The 24,853-nt window shown below is 40.2% G+C and overlaps 1 protein-coding gene across 1 annotated transcript in view; it reads left to right on the plus strand.

Annotated features, from left to right (window-relative positions):
• NKAIN3 (sodium/potassium transporting ATPase interacting 3) overlaps positions 1-24,853 on the plus strand; it is a 506,798-nt gene that overhangs the window by 473,599 nt on the left and 8,346 nt on the right. Inside the window, 2 exon segments of the mRNA XM_060128090.1 lie at positions 3,908-3,968; positions 23,305-23,384. Coding sequence (XP_059984073.1) covers positions 3,908-3,968; positions 23,305-23,384 — 141 coding nt within the window.

Raw genomic sequence — 24,853 nt, forward strand, 5'->3', positions numbered from 1 at the left:
GTTCCCAAGTTAGTAACCATGTGTCATGTGCCTGGACATTCTGTCGTCTGTCATCCTGACATGACAAGAGGGCAGGCTGCATTCAGACTTGCAGTGAGGGTTGGAGCATTCCTTATGAAAACCACTCATCACTTCAGAAAAGTGGCTAGAAAATTCTTATTCCATCATCTCATTTCTCCTCTCCGCAGTGAAGGAAGCAGCATGTATTCAGGAATGCCTGTAGCTACTTTTAATGTACTTCAAATGTTTGGTTTCATGTAAAATCAACCAATAGTTAATTCATAAGTGGGAATAGACTAAGATCCCTAAAATCCCTTTTCTTTCTACATGTTTACGATACAGCCATCTGTCTAACATGGTACAATCATTGGCTTGTTCTCGTGTTTATTACATGACCCAGATGGTATCAAAGCAAAACAGCAAAAATCTATGGAACTTATCAAGACGAAAGCTACTGCTGTGGTGAGCAGAGCCGGCTTTTACGTTGGCTGAGTGACCCGGGAACCCTGTGGGAATTTCAGCGTTGCTAACACGCTGGAATTCACCCACCTTATTTCAGCCATACTGGTTTCCCTGCCCCCACTTTGCTTTGCAATACAGCGCTTCTCATCATTTATTCATTCATAAACATTTAATGAGTACCATCTTTGTACCAGGCAATGTGTCCGAAATGCAAAGTTGAGTTGACAGAAAGTTCTCTCCAGAGCCTGGTGGTGGAGACAGACATACAAACAGATTGTCTAATCATGTGAAACGTGCCTCCACCGTGGTACATGAGGCCAAAGTAAGGGAAGGAGCAGATCCTCTTCCTGAAGGGACCAGGTCAGGACTCTCAGAGGATGTGGCCATGCTATCAGCTCTCTCCGAGGGTTCCTGCCTTCAAGGGTCTACTGGGAAGTGCACACATAGCTATGATACAAAGCAATGCTGGGAACCGCCATTGGAGATATAAGAACAAAGTGCTGAGACACTATAGAGATTCTTTAAATATTTCTGTGATGGGTTTTTAGAGGTAAAATTACTGGGTGAAAGAGTATAATGCTTTTTACCAACTTTTTCTTCCAAACATAGTATATGAGAATATCTATCTGACCACCTTTGCTAATACACACCCACAAAAAAAAAATGTTGCAAATTTGGTCATAACATAGTTTTCTTGTACTCTTAATGTGCATTTAATTTATGACTGATGTATGACATCATTCCACAGTTTATTAGTTTTCTTTCTTTCTGTATAGCTTAGATATTTACGTTCTTTGCTCATTTTTCTATTGTTTGTCTTTTTTTTTTTTACTTAGACGAATGCTTTAAGATAGGTGGGATTGGGGGAGGGGGAGGCCTAAGAGGGAGGGGCTATATGTATACATATAGCTAATTCACTTCATTGTACAGCAGAAACACAACATTGTAAAGCAATTATACTCCAATTAAAAAAAAAGTAACTCGGGCTTCCATGGTGGCACAGTGGTTGAGAGTCCGCCTGCCGATGCAGGGGACACGGGTTCGTGCCCCGGTCCGGGAAGATCCCACATGCCGCGGAGCACCTGGGCCCGGGAGCCATGGCCGCTGAGCCTGCGCGTCCAGAGCCTGTGCTCTGCAACGGGAGAGGCCACAACAGTGAGAGGCCCGCGTACCAAAAAAAAAAAAAATGGTGTTGGAATCTAGTCTTATGCCATTTACATCCATTTAATATATTGAAAAAGGTTGAATTTACGCAGTCAGAATTTACAATATGGAGGAGAAAATCATTCAACTGTTACAACTATAGAGATGGATGTTTTTAATGGAAGAGAAAAGAGGTGTCTTTAAAACGAATGACTCAAAACTTTATTTAAAGCAGAAATTATCAGGATTATTATCCTGATATTATTTATTTCATGTGTCTTCACTATTGGCAAGAATGCATTTTATTCCATTTCTTGGAGATAAGCAGAAAGCCACAGGGACTATTTCAACTCATGTTCTGGGAAACCAAGAACTATACAACAGTCAGCTTCTACAGATAAGTGATTAACATGATGTCTAGACATGTTCTCATGAGAATAACATTATTAATTAAACAGTCATTTGGTTAATCATGATAGCAAAAGTAATTTGGGGAATAAATATTTTATTAGTATGCCAGTCAATAAAGCAAAAGTAAAAGGATATATTTTAATTAATTCATTTGTTATAATATTGAGAGCTATCATGAAGGCCTTGGCTTTATACTAGAAAAGTTCTACAGCACTCGATCAAAACAGTTTGCTTATCTTTCACCTACTTAGATGGAAAAATAATGATTTGTGAGATCTAACTTAGCTGAGTTTGCTGTAGGGGAAAAATTATTGAACTACGTAAGCTATCAAGCACCTGTGGCCTAACTATTCAATAAGCAACATCCAAGATAAACAATGCAGTATCTAAATGTTGGTCTGTAACAAAAGTAACAAAACTAGTTCAGACATTTTTCTACTGTAACATGATTCATCCATTCTTCTACTACGCTTCTCCTTGCAAAGTGAGTAGAAGAGACCCAAAGTATCTGCCATCCTAGTCACACTGCATACAAAGAAACTCTTAATTTGTTTGGCCATCCCTTGGTCTACCTCTTTAGGGTTCAAAAGATATCTGATCTGCCTGTTTCCGTCACTAGGACTCATGTCAGCTGAACTCATTGCACTGCTCTTTAAGCAAAAGGGTCATCTTCAAAGTCAATTCTCAGTAGGTCATATTCATCTAATGAGGTCATTAGAGGTCATATTCATCTAATGAGGTCATCTAATGAAGTCAGTAGGTCATATTCATCTAATGAGGTGCATAAAGGAATCCAAAGTAGAACCCATGTATTAAAAGGAATGAACAAGATAATCCATGGGAGCATAAGGAGAAAATATTACTCCTATTTCTTTCTGTCTGTCTATCTATTTTCTAAAAACCTAAGAAAAACCAGCCTTTAACAATATCTAACATGTGGCTTGACTCTGGCAGCCTCACCAGGACTGCACGCTAGGACTTCATGTGTTACTAAAGTACTAGCAATATCCCATGAGGCAACAGGAGCCTCCCTGTATGATGTGGCCGCAGAAGAAGTCAAAGGAATATTGTTGTCTTGGGTAGGGTCCTGCTCCCGAACTGCACAGCCAGCTCTCTTCAGAAGGCCTTGCCCCGGACTATGGGCGCACATACACATCCCTGCCCTTGAAACCAAGCAGGACCCTGTGAGGCCCCCTAGGGTACAAAAGCCTTTTTGTATCCCTGTTTCTTAGTAGGAAAAAGGTTTCAGTCTCTTAAACATTCCCTGAGTGCCAAAGGACAGGTTCAAATAGTTACTAATTAGGGAAGGGAGGGGATGCGGAAACAAAGGGGGAACAGTCAAGTAAGAAGAACACTATATGTGGTGTTGGTGGCTGGCAGTGGATAATTAACAAAACAATTTCGTATTCAAATAGAATTTACATGCTCAGAGCCTTTTCCACAATTAAGTAAATGATTGGTATTTAATTTACAATGAACATATTTTGATTCCCTTTGTGGTAATTAAACATTAAAATAGTTGTAGTAATAATGAGAGTTGCTACAAATTGCTCTACAAATAGTCAAAACTTAGAAATAGATGTTCTGAATAATCTGTGGTGATTTTGCAATATAAGAACTGTAAATCCCAAATCAAAATCTAAGTGAAATATCTGCAGTTTTTTTCCCAGTTCTGTGTACTACTTTAGAAAGCCATTAAACCTAAGTAGAAATGAAAAGGTTCTTAAAAATCACGGCTATTATTTTAAAACATTTAAATAGCATTTAAGATTTTTTTCTACTACAAATTCATAGACGATAATACTGTGTATTCTTTATCTATTGGTTACATGGGCTTTTTAATTATGGACATCTGTCCTAGATTTTTAAGATATTTTTTTCTCCTTTGCAGTTGGTTGGTTTTGTGTATGCCTGTTATGTGATCAGTATTTTCGTGGAAGAAGAGGACACCTGTAAGTATTATTCTACCTACCTGTGGGTTTATTTTATCTGAGATATAGCTTCCAAAACTAATCATTACAGGACCGTGAAATCTTTTATATTTGGAATTTTAAATGATTAAAATCAGCATAGTAAAGTTACAATCAAACATTTACCAACTATACTGCACACACACAAGATGGCGCTAAGTATTGAAACTCTCAATCCAAGTCATGTGGGAGGATGCTCAGAGACAGGGACACCTACAGATAGATGGCTGTTGTTTCATTTTAGTAACTTTTCATCAGAGACCTAAACGTTTCTCTGAGTAGAAAATTGGGGTTGTTTTATCCACCACTAATTGTAAGTATGCTGGCTACAGAATTTTGAAATCTGACTAATAGCGATAACATCAATACAATAACACAGTCTACCAAGAACAACACATACATAAACTACATAAAATACTCTGAGAAAACGAACAATGACAACCTTCAATGCAAGATGTAAAAAAAGAGAGAGAGAGATGCTGAAAAAGAATTAATGGAATGATAAAAAGCTAAGTGGTCACATTTTAGCAGAACACTAAAAAAAAAAAAAAAAAAAGACATATTACCCCAAGTTATGTGGGTAGAGATTTAGCAACGTAGGTTAACGAGTGGCATTTATGGGGTGCCTGCTAATGTCTAAGGCACTTTTTGGCACCACTCCATTATGGGTTCATGTAATACCGAAGAAAAATTTAATTTAAAACTAATAATAAATTATTAGATAAACAAATCATACCCAACCATCCCAGGGATTTGGTTATACCGCTGCAGATACTCTCTGGGTTGCAAAGTTGACTCTTAACAAAAATGAGGATAAGTGTCTAGCTAGCCATTACAACTTCTTTCTAGAACACAACTCCAAAAGGGTCTGATGATTGCTTGCCACCAAATAGGTACAGTGCATCGTGTATGAACTGGAATCCAGTTAACAATGAGGATTTATTTAACCAACCGGAAGAGATATTAGACCTTGAGATTAAACTCATTAGGCAGTGAAAACACGCAAACGTACCACATCATCTCTTTTGTGCTTGCTTGGGGCTTTGTTTTGTTTTGTTTTGTTTTTTAATGCTAGATGAGCTAGAAAGTTTCTGACATTTCGAAAGTGCTGTTGTAATGACAATACTTTTGACTATGAGGTCAACTTCAAAAAGTACCTTTTCAGGTGTTCCATTAGTAGTTCCACAATTTGACAAAGTTAGTGTACAGAAAATCAGCAACATGCTTCCAACTCACAGCTAAGACAGCCTGACAGCCAAAAAACAACCGGTTGAGCAAGGACAATTTCAACTGGAATTGAAAGCTTAAAAAAATTATTGGAATTGGTGCTGAATAAATACTTCCCCCCAAATGATACACTGATTGATAAATGCCAGCTGAATACCTTATAAAATACTTTTGAGTAGGTACCAAAATGATCCTGTTTCTTCTCCTCACCGAACTGAGTAGAGGTTCTCAAATGATTCTAAGGCTTCGTCCCCACCTTATTGTGTGAGGACAGGTAGATTAATCAATAATCTTCTTTTATCTAGCAGAATAAATATATAAAGGGCTTTTCCTTGAAGCCTGTGATTTCAAGCAAAACTTGGAAATGCAAAATGTCATGCAAAATAAAAGGCTCATCTAAATTGGGTAAAAGATTTTTGACCTTCTAGCAGCCTTTTTGAGAGAAATAATGTCATTGTACATGGATCAGATTCCTCCTGGCAGATATCGTAGTTTTAGTGATTTTAGAGTCTTTAACTAGTTTAAGTTTCTCTATAGAAACCTCTGAATCAGCTATTTTAATGCCCATCAAACCAGCATTGAAGCACCTGCTAGCAGCCTATTCTATTCATGGTTTAATTGTACTGTTTGTTATTAGGGCCCTACATTAAGTTACCAAGAGACATCTGTATAAAGTAGTATAAAGTATAAAGTATAAATTGTTACCATCAATTCAAATAATACTTAGAGCCAAAAGGATTTTGGGTGCTCAAAACAAAGTAAACATGCCGTAGACCAACCTGACATGATAATCGGCGGGGAGCAAGTCAACAGTAGAAAGCAATCAGAAACCTTTTAGTCTGAGAGTTCTCAAGTGAGGGTAATTTCATATTTTTTATTGAAAGCAGTAGGAATCAAAGTGCAATTTTAATTAAATTGTCCTAGAGTCTTCAGAAGGCAGATGTGAGCAAAAAGAAATGTCTGAAACCAATTGCAATGATCTCATACTCTAGTACAATTTGTGCCAACACTTAGGTTTCGGGTGCAACAATGAACTGCCCTTACCAACCCCCAGTCGAGAAGACGTGTCCTTTGAATTGTGTTTCCAGACTTTAAACATAAAATAAGAAAATAATACTGGTAGCCTTCCAATTTATCTAAGTATGCTTCTGGAAAGCTTCTTCTGAAAGGTAACTGCAAGTAGATAATGTAATGTCACAGTATTTTGGCAGACAATATATCATTTATCATTTCGATTTCTATTCTAACTAATGAAAATCTCTGCCTTATTCAAACTGCAAAGTTAAGCCTTTCTTGGACTGAAAGCTGTCCACCAGCCTTAAAAATTAATAACTACCCGCTTCTCTCCTCTGCACTGCTTAAGTGGTTCTGTGGGCGTAACATTTCAGCTGATGGACATTTCTGAAGGGTAATAAATGCTTGAGGAAACATTTATTTCCAGCCACCCATCTTCTTAGTTACCTTTCAGCCTCTTTAGCCATTTCCTATAAAGACTGTGATTTCAGGTCAAAGACAATGAAATAAAAAGCTCACAAAAGCAAGAGTACTGCTAGGTAGGGTCAATACTTTTCATCATTCATTCTAATGAAAAAGCCTATTTATATATGTTTCATTTATTTCCTTTTTTAAAATCTATCAGTCTCTGTGAACACTTTTGTGAGATCAGGATATTTGGAACATGTAATCGTAAAAACATGTCAACATAGAGATCGGACTTGAGGACACGGGGAGGGGGAAGGGTAAGCTGGGACAAAATGAGAGGGTGGCATGGACATATATACACTACCAAACATAAAATAGATAGCTAGTGGGAAGCAGCCGCATAGCACAGGGAGATCAGCTCGGAGCTTTGTGACCACCTAGAGGATTGGGATAGGGAGGGTGGGAGGGAGACGCAAGAGGGAGGAGATATGGGGATATGTGTATACATATAGCTGATTCACTTTGTTATACACCAGAAACTAACACACCATTGTAAAGCAATTATACTCCAATAAAGATGTTAAAAAAATAAAATAAAAAATAACCATAAAAAAAAAGTCAACATCTTGTGTGTGAACCGTCTACTGCTGAAATGAACTTGTGGGCTTGTTAGTACCTTGTCAGATTTACTAAAAAGAACGTTTTTAATTCAAGGAAGTGTGGAGGGGAGGCAAAAAGTACTGAAAAATAGTATTAACATGTATAAATATTGCCAGGCTTTTTCAGAGGAGCTGTTGCTAGCACTACTTCTTCTGATATTAGGTTGCAAACTGCAAATGGGATGTCTGTCGGGCTCACAAAGGCCAGCCTGGGCTGTATATGTTGATTGGCAGGAGAAATGTACATCGAAAATCCTAAGCATTAGTTTTTGAAAAGAAAATGAACTCCCCAGATGTGGGTTCAGCATTTTACATGGAAAATCTCAAAATAGCTCTTTATACAACCACTTGACCCCTTGAGGCCCAGGCTCAAGACAGAAGAAAGAGCCCAGAGTCAGCAACAGAGACATCAATGGTTTAATGAATGGGGGATCTTACACGTCTGAAGCAGAAAGGGACCTGAAGCAATACCCCACTATCAGGTTGACTCATTGGTTACCAGGGAAAACAGCAGAAAAGCACGCCCCTCACCACCCCTTTGACAAACTAACATAGTGGAGACATTCTGATATAAAGATTAGAACAATTACTACCAGGGGTCGGGGGCAAGTACACAGGCATTTACTGATTAGGCTCTATGATTAAGAGGGAAGGTCAGTCGTGTGGGTAAGGTGTAGGTGAAGCAGGGACTGGTCCAGCAGGGGATGTACAGAGAGCAAGAGAACAGCCATCTTGGGTGGCCTGACCATACAAGGGTGGAGGGACAGGAGAAATTTGTGAGAGTCAAGGATGGAGAAATACATGAGACCCAAGTAAGGATGATCCCGTGGTCACAGTCAATATTTCAAAGGAGTCATAGGACTGGTCCAATAAGCCATGAAGAATCTACTGGTTCTCAGAGAGTATAAATTTCTTTTGGCAACAATCTGGTGAGTTGCAGCTATCCTCACCACAGCTTAGATTTAGGGCCTGAAGCATGTCCCCATAACTCTGCCAAATAGCTACAAACTTACTACCTAACCTTTCTACTAGAATACAAAATCTCTGCAGTCAGAATCTCTATGTTCCCAGATACAACGCTAGAGCCTAGAAAATGCCTTGCACATAGCAGCTAATATAAAAAGTGATTGTTGAGGGAACTCCCTGGCTGTCCAGTGGTTAGAACTCAGTGCCTTCACTGCCAGGGGCCCAGGTTTGATCCCCGGTTGGGGAACTAAGATCCTGCAAGCCGTGCCTCGTGGCCAAAAATAAAATAATAGAAATATTTTTTAAATGATTGCTGAGTTTATTTATTAAGTAAATTCTCTTGGCCCAGCAACTCATTTTTCAAAATGGATTTCAAAACTACAAGCTTCTCAAATTTGATGAAGTGTTAGGATTATGTTCAGAATTTAGTGAGATGCTTGGTACATTTACAATTTTTTTCTTCCAGTTTTATTGAGATATAATTGACATACAGTACTGTATAAGTTTAAGGTGTACAGCATAATGATTTGACTTACATACATCATGAAATGATTACCAGAATAAGTTTAGTGAACATCCATCATCGCATGTAGAAACAAAAGAAAAGAAAAAAATAGTTTTCCTTGTGATGAGAACTCTTAGAATTTATTCTCTTAACTTTCATATAAAACATACAGCAGTGTTAATTATATTAATCATGTTGTTATTACACCCTTAGTATTTATTATATTTATCTTATAACTAGAAGTTTGTACCTTTTGACCACCTTCATCCAACTTACAAATATTTATGTTTAACAAATGGAGGTCCTGCATCTCTTTAGCATAATCAGATGGATTTTTAGTAATTTTGAAGGTCAAGATATAGGGAGATGGGGACTTCCCTGGCAGTCCAGTGGTTAGGACTTCCCCTTCCAATGCAGGGGGTGTGGGTTAGATCCCTGATCGGGGAGCTAGGATCCCACATGCCTCGGGGCCAAAAAGCCAAGACGTAAAACAGATGCAATATTGTAACAAATTCAATAAAGACTTTAAAAATGGTCCACATCAAAAAATCCTTAAAAAGAATAAAAGATATAGGGAGATGGAGTAAACCTCCACTATACCACATTAGAGCAAGAGCTTGAGTTTATGGACTCCTGGACAAGCCATCAGGGAGGCCACAGAGACTTGGAAGATAGATGCACCATAGAGTGAACACAAATGCAAAATACGGCCAAGGGGACAGACGTACGGTCAAAAAGTTGGGTCCAACAGGGTGGAGACCTAAGCCAGCCCCACACATGGGAAGGTCAGGCCGCACAGAATAGGGTTCTAGCTACAGTGCTCTGGTTCAGAGAGGATTCCAGTCCTTGGGCAGGTTAACAAGACAGTCTCTGTAATGAATGTGTTAATAACTCCATGGTGGGCATCCTTTCACGATGTATACATATATCAAATCATCATGTTGTAAACTTTAAGTATATTACAGTTTTGTCAATTATACCTCATCAAAGCTGAAAAGAAGACAGTATCTCTCAAGAAGAATGTCATAAACACCAAAGTACCCAAACCAGTGACTCAAGAGGGGAACTTTCCATGGAGACTAGAGAAGCCATTTTACTAGAACAAGCTCCAAAGTCAGCACTAACCTCATGGTGAAGTGGAACCCAGACAGTCGTGTCTCTCCAACCCAGAACGCCTATATTTCAACCTAACTAGGGACTATCTACAGCCGTTATTTTCTTCCCCTCTCACTTCCTCATCTCCAGCTACATGCGTTTTCCTACATTCACCAAGCCCTTTCCTCCCTCTGTTGACTCACTAACTTAGATACACCCTTCCGATCTCAGCTTAACTGTCTCTCTCCAATTTAGCCACTTCCCTCTCACCCTCCCCAGGCTAGTTGAGGGCACCCAGGATATACTCTTATATGGTTTCATTGCACACTGCATTTTCCTTGGAAACATTTAACACAACTGTAATTTTTAAAAGTCATGCTATCCCCAGGGCCTCGCCCATTTCCTGACCTAATGGGCACTCTGTACAATAGATAATGAGTGAGTATTGAGTGAAGAACTGTGCAAGCAAATGGACTCGGAAGGTTGGTTAGGAGTTCCATTGGCAGAGAGGGGGGAGAATTCTTCCGTTTCTATTCTCTGTCTCCATTTCTATGAATGACCATTCTTCACACAAGCTAGAACCTTGGGCACATTCCTTGACTCTTCCTCACCTCCCACATCTGTTCACTCACCAGATGAGACACGGTCACCTCCCTTCAAGTACGTGTTCTTCATCATTCTTCCCCAGGACGCCCTCTTCCCCGTGCCTCAGTAGACCCTCTGAACCTGTGCTCAATTTACTTTTTAATTAACTGTGTTCCCCACTTGTAGAGCACGGGGATCGTACCCTGCCCACCCTGGGATCCGAGGACCTGGTTCAGTATCTGGAACATCATAAGAAATCAGTAAATATTTGTCATACAAATATGATGTGAAATTCTGTGCAAATATGTACAAAACACATAGCAAAGAAAATGCCCTCATGTCATTACATTATCTCTCATATCACTATCCTCACACCTTATGAAAATTTAAATTTCCCATTCCTTGCACTATAGAAAAAAAAATCTGACTAATTTGCAATAAGGTATAAATGGTTTGTACACTTATATTTCCTGGAAGTTTTCACTGGCTACTAATCGTGGCCTGTTTTGACAGAAAGTTGACACCAACAAGCAGAGAACACCGACACCCCAGAGGGGGTTTAATTTTCTGTGTTCCCACCTGAAACTGTACGTTAGAAGTTATTTAAATGAAGGTGGTCGTCACTCTGCCAATATCTAGCTCTGCGCCCATTAACAAAAGGAATCACCCCTTGGGGGACCCCCAAGGCACTCAGCTCTAACACCACACCCCTGTAGATGATGCCCAGAGCGGGGGTTATCTCAAGGTACCATCAAGTGCATCACGTTCTCTTCATTCATTTACAAATGGTAAATATCAGGCAGCTATTCGGAACATCTTGATCTGTCTGATCCACATTAGCAGCCCAGGGAGTGTGAAGCATCAGCCTCACCCCTTAAAGCAAGCGCTCTCCACAGATGCCTGTTAGCTTGAAGGAGACATAATCCCACCTCCCTCCATCCCTGGTCAGACAGGTCGGAGCTCTCAGGTTCTCTTGGTTACCAACAGCCCCAAGCTGTGTGGCATGGCCTTTCCTCAAGAAGGAAGACGGAAGGATCTATCCTCCAGATGTTACAGAATGGAAGATGAGGGATTTGGGAACCAGTTGTGATTACGAGGCAGTAACAACAACAACAAAAAATATCACATCCTCACAGCACCCTAAATGCAGCGACAAAAAACAAAAAAAAAAGGGCTGTGAGGATTTTATGTGGCTCCTGGGCAATGGTTTTATTGTGGGTTATTAGTGGGAAAATTTAGGAGCCCAAGAGAGATAGCAGCTACCAGCGTTCCGACAGGGTCCTTGTGTTTCCATTTTAATTCTAAATTCAATATCCCTATCCCAACGCCCGCCACACACACCCTTCTCAATCCTCACACTGAGCAGTTATGCCCGCCCCACCGCGGGTAGGCTGAGCCCTCCTCACCTCTCCAACCGGCCCTGAGCTGCAGAGAAGCACGTGCTGCACCAGCTGGCCTTGATGCAGCCCCATGACGTCACAGGCGCGCATGTGCGCCGGCCACCTCTCCTTCCTCCTCTCACCCATTCTGAGTCTGCGCCTTCTCCAGGTCCCTTAAAACCGCGGTATTAGTGCTCCCTACCCTGAGACTTTGGAGTCCTTACTCTCACTTTAGGAATGAGGACGTGAAGCCCAGAGAGGTGACGTGATCCTTGCACCCTTGTCTTCTGCCCGCTCAGCGCTGAGACTCTCCCGCTAAGACTCTACAGCAAAGAAAAGGAAAGCCAGTAGGCATGGGTGCCCACAAGCTCCTAGGGTCTCTCTCCCATCGGAACTGTCCGTACTCATCCATGATGTTCTCCTTCCCGACACAGAAGAGGAGAGGAGGCCTTCACTCTGTCCCCAGGCTTCTGTGGCTTTTCTGTCCATCCTTCCCACGTATTCAGGTGCCTGCTTCATTCATGATTCTCTTTCCGCCTCCCTAACTTTATATCTCTTTTCCCCTTCTCTCTCCCAGTTTCTTCCTCTCATTGGACCTTTTTCCTCAGTTTATGAATAAAGCCACATAAGTTTAAAAACAAAACAAAAGAAATTACCCCGGCTCCCCACCCGGTATACACTGAGCTTCCCTGTCTCTCATACTTCTTCCCTCCACATCTAGACTTTTCTACAAAATAGTCCAGACTTACAGTGTAACTTTCTCACCTCCTATCCACTGTCAGGCCGCGGCTGTTGGGCTTTCTGTCCTATATTATCACTGAAAACACTCTCTCGAAGGCCAGCAATGACCTCCTAATTGTCAAGTTCACTTAGATCTTACCGGGCTTCCTTGTAATGGGTGACTTAGGTCACTGCTGACTGCTCCCTTCTGGCTTCCAAGCAACCCCATCTCTTGAGTTTTCCCAGGCAGTCCCATCTCTTGAACAGCACTTATTTTTAAAATATATATATTTATTTTGTTGCACGAGGTCTTAGTTGCGGCACGTGGGCTCCTTAGTTGTGGCATGCCAACTCTTAGCTGTGGCATGCCTGTGGGATCTAGTTCCCTGACCAGGGATCGAATCTGGGCCCCCTGTATTGGGAACACGGGGTTAACCACTGCAACACCAGGGAAGTCCCAAACAGCACTTATTTTACCAATTAAAATTTTTTTCTATTATCCTCACGCAAATTACGCAGATTTCTAATGCAAACATAGGTAACACATTTTGAAGTACTGGCCCTGGCTGCTTCTGGAGTGATGTTTTCTCATTAAGTCCTTAAAATGTTAACTTGCCATCCCCAGTATATAGCTTATACTCTCACCGTTACACTAAAGCATTTTAAGTAAGATCAGAGAATGACACAGAGGCATTTTAAAGTAAGAACAAACAATGAAACAGGTGTTCATCCCTCTTAGATAGCAAAATGGCACACAATATTCTCAAGAGCTATACTCTTGGACCAAGTACTTAATGGAAGTCAGATTTTATAATTCCTTTGAAGAAATGTCATGCAAGTAACCAACACTAAGAGGCATATTTAGAACACTCATCTTCGTGTGCTGTATTTTTTTTTAAAGATCTATTTTTTTTTTTAAATTCATTTTTGGCTGTGTCAGGTCTTGGTTACGGCACGTAGGATCTTCGTTGAGGCATGCAGCCTCTTCATTTTGGTGCACGGGCTTCTCTCTAGTTGTGGCGTGCAGGTCTTCTCTAGTTGTGGCGCTAGGGCTCCAGGGCGCGTAGACTCTGTAGTTTGCGGCACACGGGCTCTAGTTGAGGCGCGCGAACTCAGTAGTTGTGGTGCACGGGCTTAGTTGCCCCGCGGCATGTGGGATCTTAGTTCCCTGACCAGGGATCGAACCTGCATTCCCTTGCATTGGAAGGCGGATTCTTTACCACTGGACCACCAGGGAAGTCCCTTCATGTGCTTTATACTAAGCATTTTATTGACTAAAAAAGAATAATTTAGTGTTCTTTCTGGGAGCAATATTTGAAACTGGTCTAAGTGAGGTATTTGGGAGTACCAATAACTTGGATGCCAACGTGAAGATAAAGTAGGGGAGAAGTAAAGGCATTTGTCTCTCCTTCTAAGTTGTACGAGGCACAAAGTAAATTAATTCTAAATTTTATACCTAACTAGCCTTTCAGTTTTGTCCACATTTTTCCTCAGAGGAGGAAACAGGTGCTCGCTCTCTTACTCACTTTCTCTCTTTTTTCTCTCCTCTCTTTTGTTTGTCCTTGCTCTCTCTCTTTGATTATAAGAACAAAAAGTCTAGAGTAGAGTTAATGGTGTACTCAGAGAACAGCTTTCTTTGCTATGTACAGTTCAGTCAAGTGCAAAGCTTGAATGTACATGGTTGTGTCAGAGATTGGCCAGATCTTTGCCATCTGTGTGTTCTTTTTCCGACACACAGCTGGGCTGCATCTCCCAGGCTCCCTGCAGTTAGGTGTCCCATGACACTGAACTCCAGATCATGGACTGTGAGCAGAGGGACATGCCCATTTCCAGGCCTAGCGCCCACGTCACTTCCACACGTGGTTCTCCACGCCCTTCCCGCTTCTGCCTGGTGGATACAGACCAGCATAGGAGCTTTGGAAGCCACATGTTTAAGATGATGGAGCCACAATGTTGAAATAAATATTGAAATTTATTTCTCCAACAAATAAGCATCTCAAGCAATTTGAGTTTGCTGTATGTTAAGGGATTTTCAGCTGGGAAGCAGGACCTCAGTTCCAAGGGGATTCTCACTTTCCACAAATGGATTTTCAGAGCTTTTTGAAATAGTTCATGGAATAAGAGGAGAACTCATTCCATACCCTTCAACTGTGATTAATTCCGCCGCCCACAGCATCAGGACTCAGATGACGTTAGATTTGAGTAGACGCAAGACTTTACTCCGATTAAGAGTCTCTTTCTGGTTGGTTTTATACTCACTAATGCTTTAAAACATTTTAATGTCTTCCCACATGACTCAGATGCTTTGCTGACATTACACTGACTTCTTTCAACCATAGCTCCTGATGGAATTCTGTGTTCTTTCTATATTCTAGGTAGCTTGCCAATTCTTGTAGACATTTAAATGCTTGATTGGATTCAGCATTTCTCCCACATCTCTTCTTATCTGAGGTCATTAACCCGTCCAGATCCAAAAGTAGAGTCCAGTTCCAGCATATTATTGATTAATTTTAGGACTTTAAACAAGTTTAAATAGCTAATCCTGTATTGATTCGATTCATTCATTCAAGAAACAGTTATTGAAAGACTTCTGTATACTAGACCCACAAGGATACAGAAACGAATAAGACGTGGTCCCTTTCCCAGGAGATCTTACATTCTAATAAGTGAGCAAGGCGTGTAAATAATTATGGAGGAGTAAAGTGTAGATAATGGTCTGTATAAAGTGAATCAGAAGCACAAAAAAAATAAGCAGAGGCTACCTGTGTGTCAGGGCACCAAGCATGGCTGCTCAGAGCATGAGGACATGGTCTTATATGAAGAATATTACATCATGAGGAAGGGAACAAAGGAAATGCATTTTAAATACTGGCAAAAGTATGTCAACAAAGCTTGGGAAAACCATGGGATACTCAGGAAGTGATGAGTAGTGAGGTATGTTCAGTTCACTAAGTGAACAGCAGGGTCAGTCTTTGAGGGACCTTGGATTCTGTCTTAACACCAGTGAGTCCCAACCTATTTTATATCTTGGCACTTACAGAGAAAGTTAACATGTATAAGGCACTCTGTGATAAATAAATTACTTTTTCCGAGCAATAAATGACCACCCCAAAGGGCTAGCTACCCCAAGTCTTACTCAGCAAGTGTGTACGTGCACACCCACACCCTACTCAGGTCTCTCCAGCCGGGATACTCTGCTAGATGACATGCAATCAATGAATGGATTTAATCTTGGGAAGAATATGGTCAGATTCAATTCTCTTTGAACAGTAATTCATAGAAAGAGAAAAGAATTTATAAAACGATCTCAGAAGAAATGGCATTTTGGGGAGGGAGTCTGCCCTAGAAATGGGAAAACCAAAAGTAATAATAGAGGCTATTTTTAAAAAAGAAAAAAGAATATTCAAAGAGGAAATGTTCAAAATTGTAGAAGCAGACAGTAAAAATGAATTATAGAGAGACTTCAAAGTCAACAAGTATTTGTCACTTGATTTATTGAGCAAAGTAGAACATTAGCCAGATTTAAATGAGAATGATAAAAATATATTGGGAAAAACTTGGATAACTGAGAAAAAATGTATTACATAAGGGAAAAATTATATCTGTTTAGACAGCTTCTTAGAACTGTTTCTAGCCCTTACCTTTTTAAGCAATAGTTTTCCTCTCAGCCATTCTATTCTGCTTTATTGACCCCAAAGAGATTTTAAAAATTCATTATGCCATTATTTAAATATTATCTACTCTTAGAAAATTTTAAAGTGGGAAGAAACTGTCAGCACTGATTATGGGAACATCTGCTTCCAGAGATCTGGACCCATGAGAGAAACAAAAGCTGGAAATTCAGCCAAATAAAAATGAAAAGGGAGCTCCAAAAATAGAAAAGGGAGGTGTTTTCAGAATTTTTAAAAATCTTGTTTTCTCTAGAATAAAATGTTCCTCTGAATGAGCCCAGCAGTAGTGACACAAAGCCTCCAGTGATTCGGAGCAGACAGTAATTGAAAAATTACAGAAACTTTGAAAGAGACTTCAGGAAAGCCAAACTGTAGTTGAGAAGAGTAAACAGCCATTCCACCAAATTAGTGATGAAGATTAACCAAAGGGTTAAGAGTATGTCTACAATAGGAAAATAGCACAATTTGTATCGCTTTAAAAAAGCTGAGTTAACTTTAAAGGGAATAGAAAATACACTGTTAAAGATGAAAACACAAATAAGAAAGAAAAAAAAAGAGAACCTAGCTCCTTTCTTTCTGAATATGAGAAAATCAAAACAAAAAAGTGGGGCTTCCCTGGTGGCGCGGTGGTTGAGAGTCCGCCTGCCAATGCAGGGGACGCGGGTTCGTGCCCTGGTCTGGGAAGATCCCACATGCCGCGGAGCGGCTGGGCCCGTGAGCCATGGCCACTGAGCCTGCGTGTCCGGAGCCTGTGCTCCGCAGCGGGAGAGGCCACAACAGTGAGAGGCCCGCGTACCGCAAAAAAAAAAAAAGTGTATGTGTGTATTGAGTAAGTAGGATGGTGGGAGCTGGTATGTCAGAGGCATCTTTATAAAGGTGATACAACTCTAGCAACTAAGAGTGAGGAAAGAAGCCACGGTGGTAGATGCTTTCTTATCAAAGGACCCTGTAAGGACACTATAACCAGGTTCCCCCTTGCAAGAATCAAAGACAAAATACTAGAGACGGTCCATGGGATCCTTACAGAATAACTAGAATAAGTGCATCCCTGCATCTAAACACTGAAAGCATTAGGGAAAAGTCACTCTGGGGCTTCCCTGGTGGCGCAGTGGGTGAGAGTCCGCCTGCCGATGCAGGGGACGCGGGTTCGTGCCCCGGTCCGGGAGGATCCCACATGCCACAGGAGCGGCTGGGCCCGTGAGCCATGGCTGCTGAGCCTGCGCATCCGGAGCCTGTGCTCCGCAGCGGGAGAGGCCACAACAGCGAGAGGCCCGCATACCGCAAAAAAAAAAAAAAAAAAAAGTCACTCTGTGCACTTTGCATAAAAGGGATATATTACCTACAAAGAATCCCACGGAGTGACTTGAAATACCAAGAAAAAAAGAGAGAGATGTTCCCTCAGTATTTGTGCTACTGTGGGGGGAAAGGACTAGAGAATAAAAACAATGCCAGTTAAAAGCTAAAAAAAATGGTGATCAAGTTTGTCACGTGTGCAGACTTCCCTGGTGGTGCAGTGGTTAAGAATCCACCTGCCAGTGCAGGGGACACGGGTTCAAGTCCTCGTCCGGGAAGATCCCACATGCCGCGGGGTAACCAAGTCCGTGCGCCACAACTACTGAGCCTGCGCTCTAGAGCCCGTGCTCCGCAACAAGAGAAGCCACCACAATGAGAAGCCCGCGCACCGCAAGGAAGAGTAGCCCCCGCTCACCGTAACTAGAGAAAGCCCGCGCGCGGCAACAAAGACCCAACGCAGCCAAAAAAAAAAAAAAAAAGGTGTGCACTCAGGCAGATCACGGGTGCACTGGGCGGGTCACATGGGCTGGACACGTGCTCAGGGAGTGCCCAGCACCAGCCCTGGACAGAGGGAGAGCCACAATCCCACGTGACACTGAACTCTGAAAATTCTGCCTCCCTTGAGCTTTACTTTCTTCCTTGCCATGTCCTTATACGGGGAAGCTTAATTTTCCACAAGAAACACTCAGAGATGGTGAAACCTCAGCCTTCAAAACGTGATGGACTAATCAATCCTCCCTCCTCCAGACTAGCTACTCTTTCCAAATATGAGAAAATCAGACTAGACGCAAGCTCAATACAGGTTCCCCAAGGACAGATGCTCTTCTGGGGAAGGGGGAATAGAATGCTGGAATTCTCACAAACCATTGTTATCCTAAACTAAACAAAGGTTTTGAAATTTTGGAATTCAGTAGTTGATGGGAATGTGTCATCGGAATAAGATAAATGTGTGAATAAATCAACAGCAGCCCACGGTCTGCTGCACGCAGTCCATGGCTTTTATCTCACCGAGGGCGTCCACAGCCTGGCAGGCATTGTACAGACGAGTACACTGAGAACTGAGTTTTCCCAGCTCGCAGCCTGCAAGAAGTGGAAGTAATATTTGATCCAGGTATTTCAGGGACCAAAATCTGTGTGTTTTCAAACACCCAGCTGTGCCAACAAGGATAACAATGAAATTCTTCATAAATCGGTAAAGAAAGATACATCGGGCACTCACTAGATTAAAACTAAAGCATTCATGTTTAAATATTGATTAAGAATATAAATTACTTGCACGCTGTAAGAAAAATAACGGGCTAGCCCAGTAAAATTTAATTGGATGTGGGGAGGCATAGGTAACACACCCAGCTATCTTGCTGCAAGTCAAATGTCTTGTCAGCAAGTACTCAATATGTGAAGATTATCATGAGAATAACAGGATTTTAGGATGTGATTTAAATACTACACAACTGTGAAAACAATGCCCCCCCCAAAAAAGACTGTTGGCCTTTAATAGCTGTTCTGTATGGGTATACGATGAAATTTTAATTATTCATCTGCCATGATTAAAGTCTGGTTCAATAAAATGTAACAGAATATGATTTGGCAAATGTTGTGGGTATGATCTTTAAGAAGCAAAAATGTACCTTCCCTTATTTTCCCAAAAAGAGAGTTAGCATTTCTTCTCATGGTGGTCACTTCCACAAAGATATTCCATTCCAAGTAACATCATTTCTTCCAAGTGGAAGTTGGCACAGGAAATACGTTTGAAAGGACTACAAACAATGCGGTTTCCTGGCTGCAGGCTCTCCCTGCGGGATCTTTTATAGTAACACCTCAGTTTCCGAGAACAGGTGAAGGGGGCAATGCTCTGCATAACGCTTTTCTGCATCAGCTGATGCCAGGTGTTAATTGTGCTAAGTTTTTTGTTCTACGTTTTAAGACTTTAATAACCAGAGTATATTGAATTCAACTCAATTATCCTGCAGGTCACCCACCAAGCTGTGCCCGGCCCCTCCTTCTGTCTTCCCCGCCTCTTCCAAGGCACTCTTCGTGCAAAGACCCTTTGTGGTGTTCTCACTGTAATGACTGCAGATTCCGTGGATGCTTCCTTTCTAAACCTCCTTTTCTAATACTTCTGAAAACCATCCGTGCCTCTTCTGCTACTTCCCAGGTTTCATTGAAATTCATCTCCTTATTTCTACTGGAGAAACTCCTTCAATTCAGCATCTTCTTCTCACATCTTTCTCATTACAGTGACTTTTAGAACGCACAGTTGCTTCACTTTCTTAACAATGTGATATAACTACCTTTCTGCAAACGTAAAAGCTGAAGGTCTTTCCTACTGAGTTGTTTTTAAGTATTTTGTTAAGTCATCTTAAAAAAAAAACTTCATTTTTTAAAGCATCATTTTAAAAACACTTTCAGAGTCTATAAACTTGCCCTCCATTTGCATTTCAATTTACCTCTTTACTTCAACCACCTTCCTACTCTGGTGTGTGCATAAAAAACTATTTTTCTAATATGGAAACACCAGGCTTCTCTTGTCAAGAGGCCACATTGCTGTGTTCCATCCATAAACAATTCTTGATGTTTTCACTTTCTTAATTACCTACTTTTCAATGATTCCTCCTTAATAGTTACTCTTTTGGTAGTCTTGTCTAGTTCCCAAAATTTATATATATATACACACACACACATTAGGGTAAATAAACTACAATACTTTTTCCACCTTTTGGATATTATGAATAATGCTGTTATAAACATTTGTTTACAAATTTTTGTGTGGACGTATGTTTCCATTTCTCTCAGGTATATAGCTAGGAGTGGAACTACTGGGTCATATGGTAACTAAATTTACCCTTTTAAGAACTGCCTAACTGTCTTCCAAAGTGGTTGCACCATTTTACCTTTCCACCAGCAGTGCATGGTATCCAGTTTCTCCACATCCTTACCAACATTTGTTATTATCTGATTTTTTTTTATTATAGCTATTTTAGTGGGTATAAAGTAGTATCTCACTGTGGTTTTGGTTTGCATTTCCCTGAGAATATTTTTGTAATGAGGTTGATGTTGAAAACGAACAAACAAACAAACAAAAACCACTTCAGGATGACAGAATACATTTTCTCTCTTTGCTTCTCTTCATCTGTCAGAGGTAGGGTTATTTCAGCCTTTAAAGAACTGCTTTATAAGTTAATCTAAGTTCCCTACAATGACTGTGACCACTTCATAAATGAGTCTTCTACATTTTAACTGCCCTGCATTCAAGATCAGTTAAAGAATTTAAATAAAATTATTAAATCAAGTTATTAAATCAAACGAAGCACCCCCAAATCATCTTTTGAAGCTTTTAGTAAATGGCAATAAATGAAAGCTTATAAAAAAGGAAAACACTGAAATTTATGCTCACAAAAGCAAGCAAACTGGACAAATTAGCATTTAAATGTTATACAGAACTAACAGTGCCGGGGAGGTATTTGGGCTAAACTATACTGCACCTGTCCTCTCTTTAGCAAACTTGCTTGGCATTTAACAGCGCCTATACGGAAGATATTTCCACAGTGAAAATAGTTAATGCTACATAGGAAATTATTAGGTCAACTAAAAAATTGGTATATGGTTGTTTGCTTAGATAAAAATATTGTATCAGTATTAATTTTCCTGAAGTTGAAAACTCTACTGTGTAAATGTAAGAGAATATTATTATTTAGAGGAAATGCTCACTGAAATATTTGGGGGTGAAGGGCTTTATGCAAGTAACTTACTCTTGAATCATTCAGAAAAATGTTATGTATATATATTATTTCTGTGTGTATGTGTCAATACATGTCAATCTAGATGTACATGGAAGAGAAACAGCAAACAATAAAGCAAATAGAGTAAAAAAAAAATACTGTGATTAACAGTCAATTAAGGTATCAACAATTTCAAATTTACTAATCCTAAAAAGAAATTTTGAATAAGATTGTAAATAAATTTATGAAAATAATAAAACCATATTGAAAAAACTATATATTATGTATATATTTTTCCCCAAAATATCAGTGGTTTGGTATGTTAGAGACAAGAGATGGGCTAAGGAGCAGATTCATGGCAGTACATGCATATATACCAAAAATAATCATTCTGTTAATGTTCCATTTTAACGTTCAAATGAGAAATGTAAAGAAGTTTTCTTTTTATTTTGCTTTAATGAATACAGGTATTCATTTTTAATCTTTATTTTTATAAATAATTTTATTTTGAATATAATTTTTCAATTGAATAATTTTATTCACAAATTTATACTTTTGTTTAACACCCCCTTTAACTTCCAAAATGCCCTATAAATTATAGGATCATTCAACTTTTAGTCAATGATCTTAATTGATCAAGTGATCTTTCTTCTAAATTCCCGCCCATGGGTCAAAAAGGTAAGGGAGTTGATATTTGATTAAATATCTAATCTAATAAAAACTTAATCCAGTCTGACTAAATGGCCCCTTTAGGCACTGCTCATTCTCTCTGGGAAAATCTTTTTAGTGTCTCACATTGACTCCCCTCTCACTGCTTCTCTCCTTGAGGTTGTATCCAGGTAACGTATGGGACTTGGTAGGGAAAGGATGGGCTCAGCCTCCTCTGGTCTCCAGGGGTATTACCTGGAGATGGTCCCTTGTCACCTGGTTGTTGTGAGCCCCAGAGGACTCCAAAGCTCATGTCTACACAGTGATCTGGAGAAGCTTCACCTCACCTCCTTCAGTGGAGATGGAAGGACAGAGCTAGTCAGATTAGGTCAAGACTTCACTAAAACTTCTAGGCTAATTCATCTCTCTCTAAATCACAGTTCACTAGTAGGCCTGTCTTGAGTGGAGGATATAATATAATATTCACAGCTGTGTACCTAAACACACAGACACAGAGTTCAGTGTTCCTATATGCCCACATATCTGTTAATGTTAGAGTGCTGTAGTATAACCAGAGCTTGGTATGACCTAATTAATATTTTTAATGGACTATGACCAAAAAAAAAAAATCAGGAGAAATGAACTAAGATTAGCTGTAGACATTAGGTTTGGAAAAGAAAGATTGAGGCTTTGATCAAAACAGAAAGAAATTAGAAAGAATATTACCAAAAATAGTGAGTCTGTACAGACTGTGAGGCAAGTACCACACCACCAGAGAGAAGTCGACACCTCCTCTGCAAAATGCAGGTGCTTAGGGACTTCCCTGGCGGCCCAGTGGTTGACTCCGCGCTCCTAATGCTGGTGGCATGGGTTCGATCCCTGGTCGGAAAACTAAGAGCCCGCATGGCATGGCCAAAAAGGGAAAGAAAATTAGGGGACCCAACAGAATGCAGGTGCTTATTTGTCAGGGACAGCTTGAGGACAGAAGGCAAGGACATAGGTTTTGTGACTTCTCAAAGGTCTTTCTAATGATGCAATAAATATTCTTAAGGAAAAAAACGGATTCTGGCAACAAGAAGAAAAGGTATATCTTTTGATATATAGGGGGAAGGGCATATCTGTATGCCTAAGGACAAACACATTATTTAAAATCTAATGTTATTTAATGTTACTTCATTTTTCACTAAAGCCAGTAACAACTGTGATTTTTCAGTCACTAAGATCCCAAGTTCTATGTGTGTTTCTTAAAACTTCCCCATTTTTTGACAACTGATAATATTTTGAACAGTCTTTATCTTAAATACACATTCTTCCATTTTTGTGATAGGCAGATATTCTTGTTAATATTATTTCTATGTGTTCTTTTTAAATCACCTAGTATTGTGTGAGTTTGCACATTTATTCATATCGGGCTATGTTGTATTTTCAGTTGATTTCATAGGTGGACTTGATGCACACTCCTACTACCAGGATCATGTTGAGTTAAAGCCTGTTCATCTGTAAGTAAAGGTGTGATGAGATGGAAAATATTAATCCTTCTAACTTGGCCAAAACTAACCAAACCTGAAATAATTTGGACCCACCACTACTAATCATTGGTTTAATTTTCCACTCATATTTGAAACACACCTTTCACATGTAACCCAACATTATCATTATTATTTTTCATTCCAAAAAGGATTTGAAGTCGGTACTGTGGCTTATGTTTCTAAAATGATAGTTTTATTTTATTTTTTTTATCAGTAGTTGATTGCCAAATTGAAGGGGAAAAAGGATGATTTAGTCTACAGAACAGAAACTTAATATGTGTCTTGGGGGCAACACAGCAGAGGGAAAAGGGAAGAAAGACTAGGTTGGGATCCATGCTCTATCTGTGTGGCCCCAGGGGCCTCCCTTGAAGTCTCTGAGACTTGGTTCTGTCACCTGGACTCAGTTTCATAGGTGGAGGAGGGAGGATGGATTCAATGGGATAAGGTATGTAGAGCATCTGTAAAGTTGCCCATGACTGTGCCTAGTACTCAAATATTTGACTAACCGGAAGGAAGTCAACAACTACAACAAAAACACCTCAAACTGGACAGATTTCAGTTGAGTATAAGGAAGCAATCACGGTCACTTGATTGATAAAATACTAGAAAACAAGAAAATAGATACCATGACTCCATTCCTAGAAAACTCTAAGTAGCAAATAGACAACTGTATAAAATAATAGATATCATGTGCACTTTGCGTATATTATCTCACTTCATCCTCATGAAACTACTGTAATGTACTAATTAGTAGTCCATTCTATAAATAGACTACTACATCTATGAGGTTCATAGATGATAGACAACCTTCCCAAAGTCTCTCAAGTAGTCAGTGATGGAGCTGGGGTCTTTCCCTCAACATGACATTGTGGACCTGCTCGGACGACCTTCCGATTCTTTTGGCTCAGTGCTCTGTAATTTCATGGAGACAGAGGAAATTTGGACAGCAGTCACTGGTGTAAGAAACACGCATGAAAGTCTTCATCAGCTGCCTCTTTGCCACAGTGGTTCCTGCCCAAATCTGTACCCCCTTCCCCAGCTTCTTTGGGGCGGAAGCCCTGAGAAACCTGCACTGGTTACACCACCTCCCCATGTGGAATTAACTCGATTCCAGCAGAATGAGCTGAAGGAAACATAGTTCACAGGCTACACAAATCAGCACTGTGCCTGTCACATGAGAGATGTTTAAATATATGTTGGTTTCTTAAAGCCAACCTAATCTGGAAAAACATTCACCCCGTATAACGTTCCAGGACCAAGCAGCCGTCACCTCATTACTCATGCTACTGAGTGCTCATAAATGATCGACTCCAGAAGTGGGTATCTGTGGATGTGGGGAACTTGGCAGGGATTGTGACAATAACAAAGATGATCAGAGCAACTGGAAGTGAGAAAAGAACTGAAACAATGCCTAGCGGTGACTTAGAGAGTCTTCTATATATTTGTTAT

The sequence above is a fragment of the Lagenorhynchus albirostris genome, chromosome 17, assembly GCF_949774975.1.
Source record: "Lagenorhynchus albirostris chromosome 17, mLagAlb1.1, whole genome shotgun sequence".
In the NCBI taxonomy this organism is placed as follows: Eukaryota; Metazoa; Chordata; class Mammalia; order Artiodactyla; family Delphinidae; genus Lagenorhynchus; species Lagenorhynchus albirostris.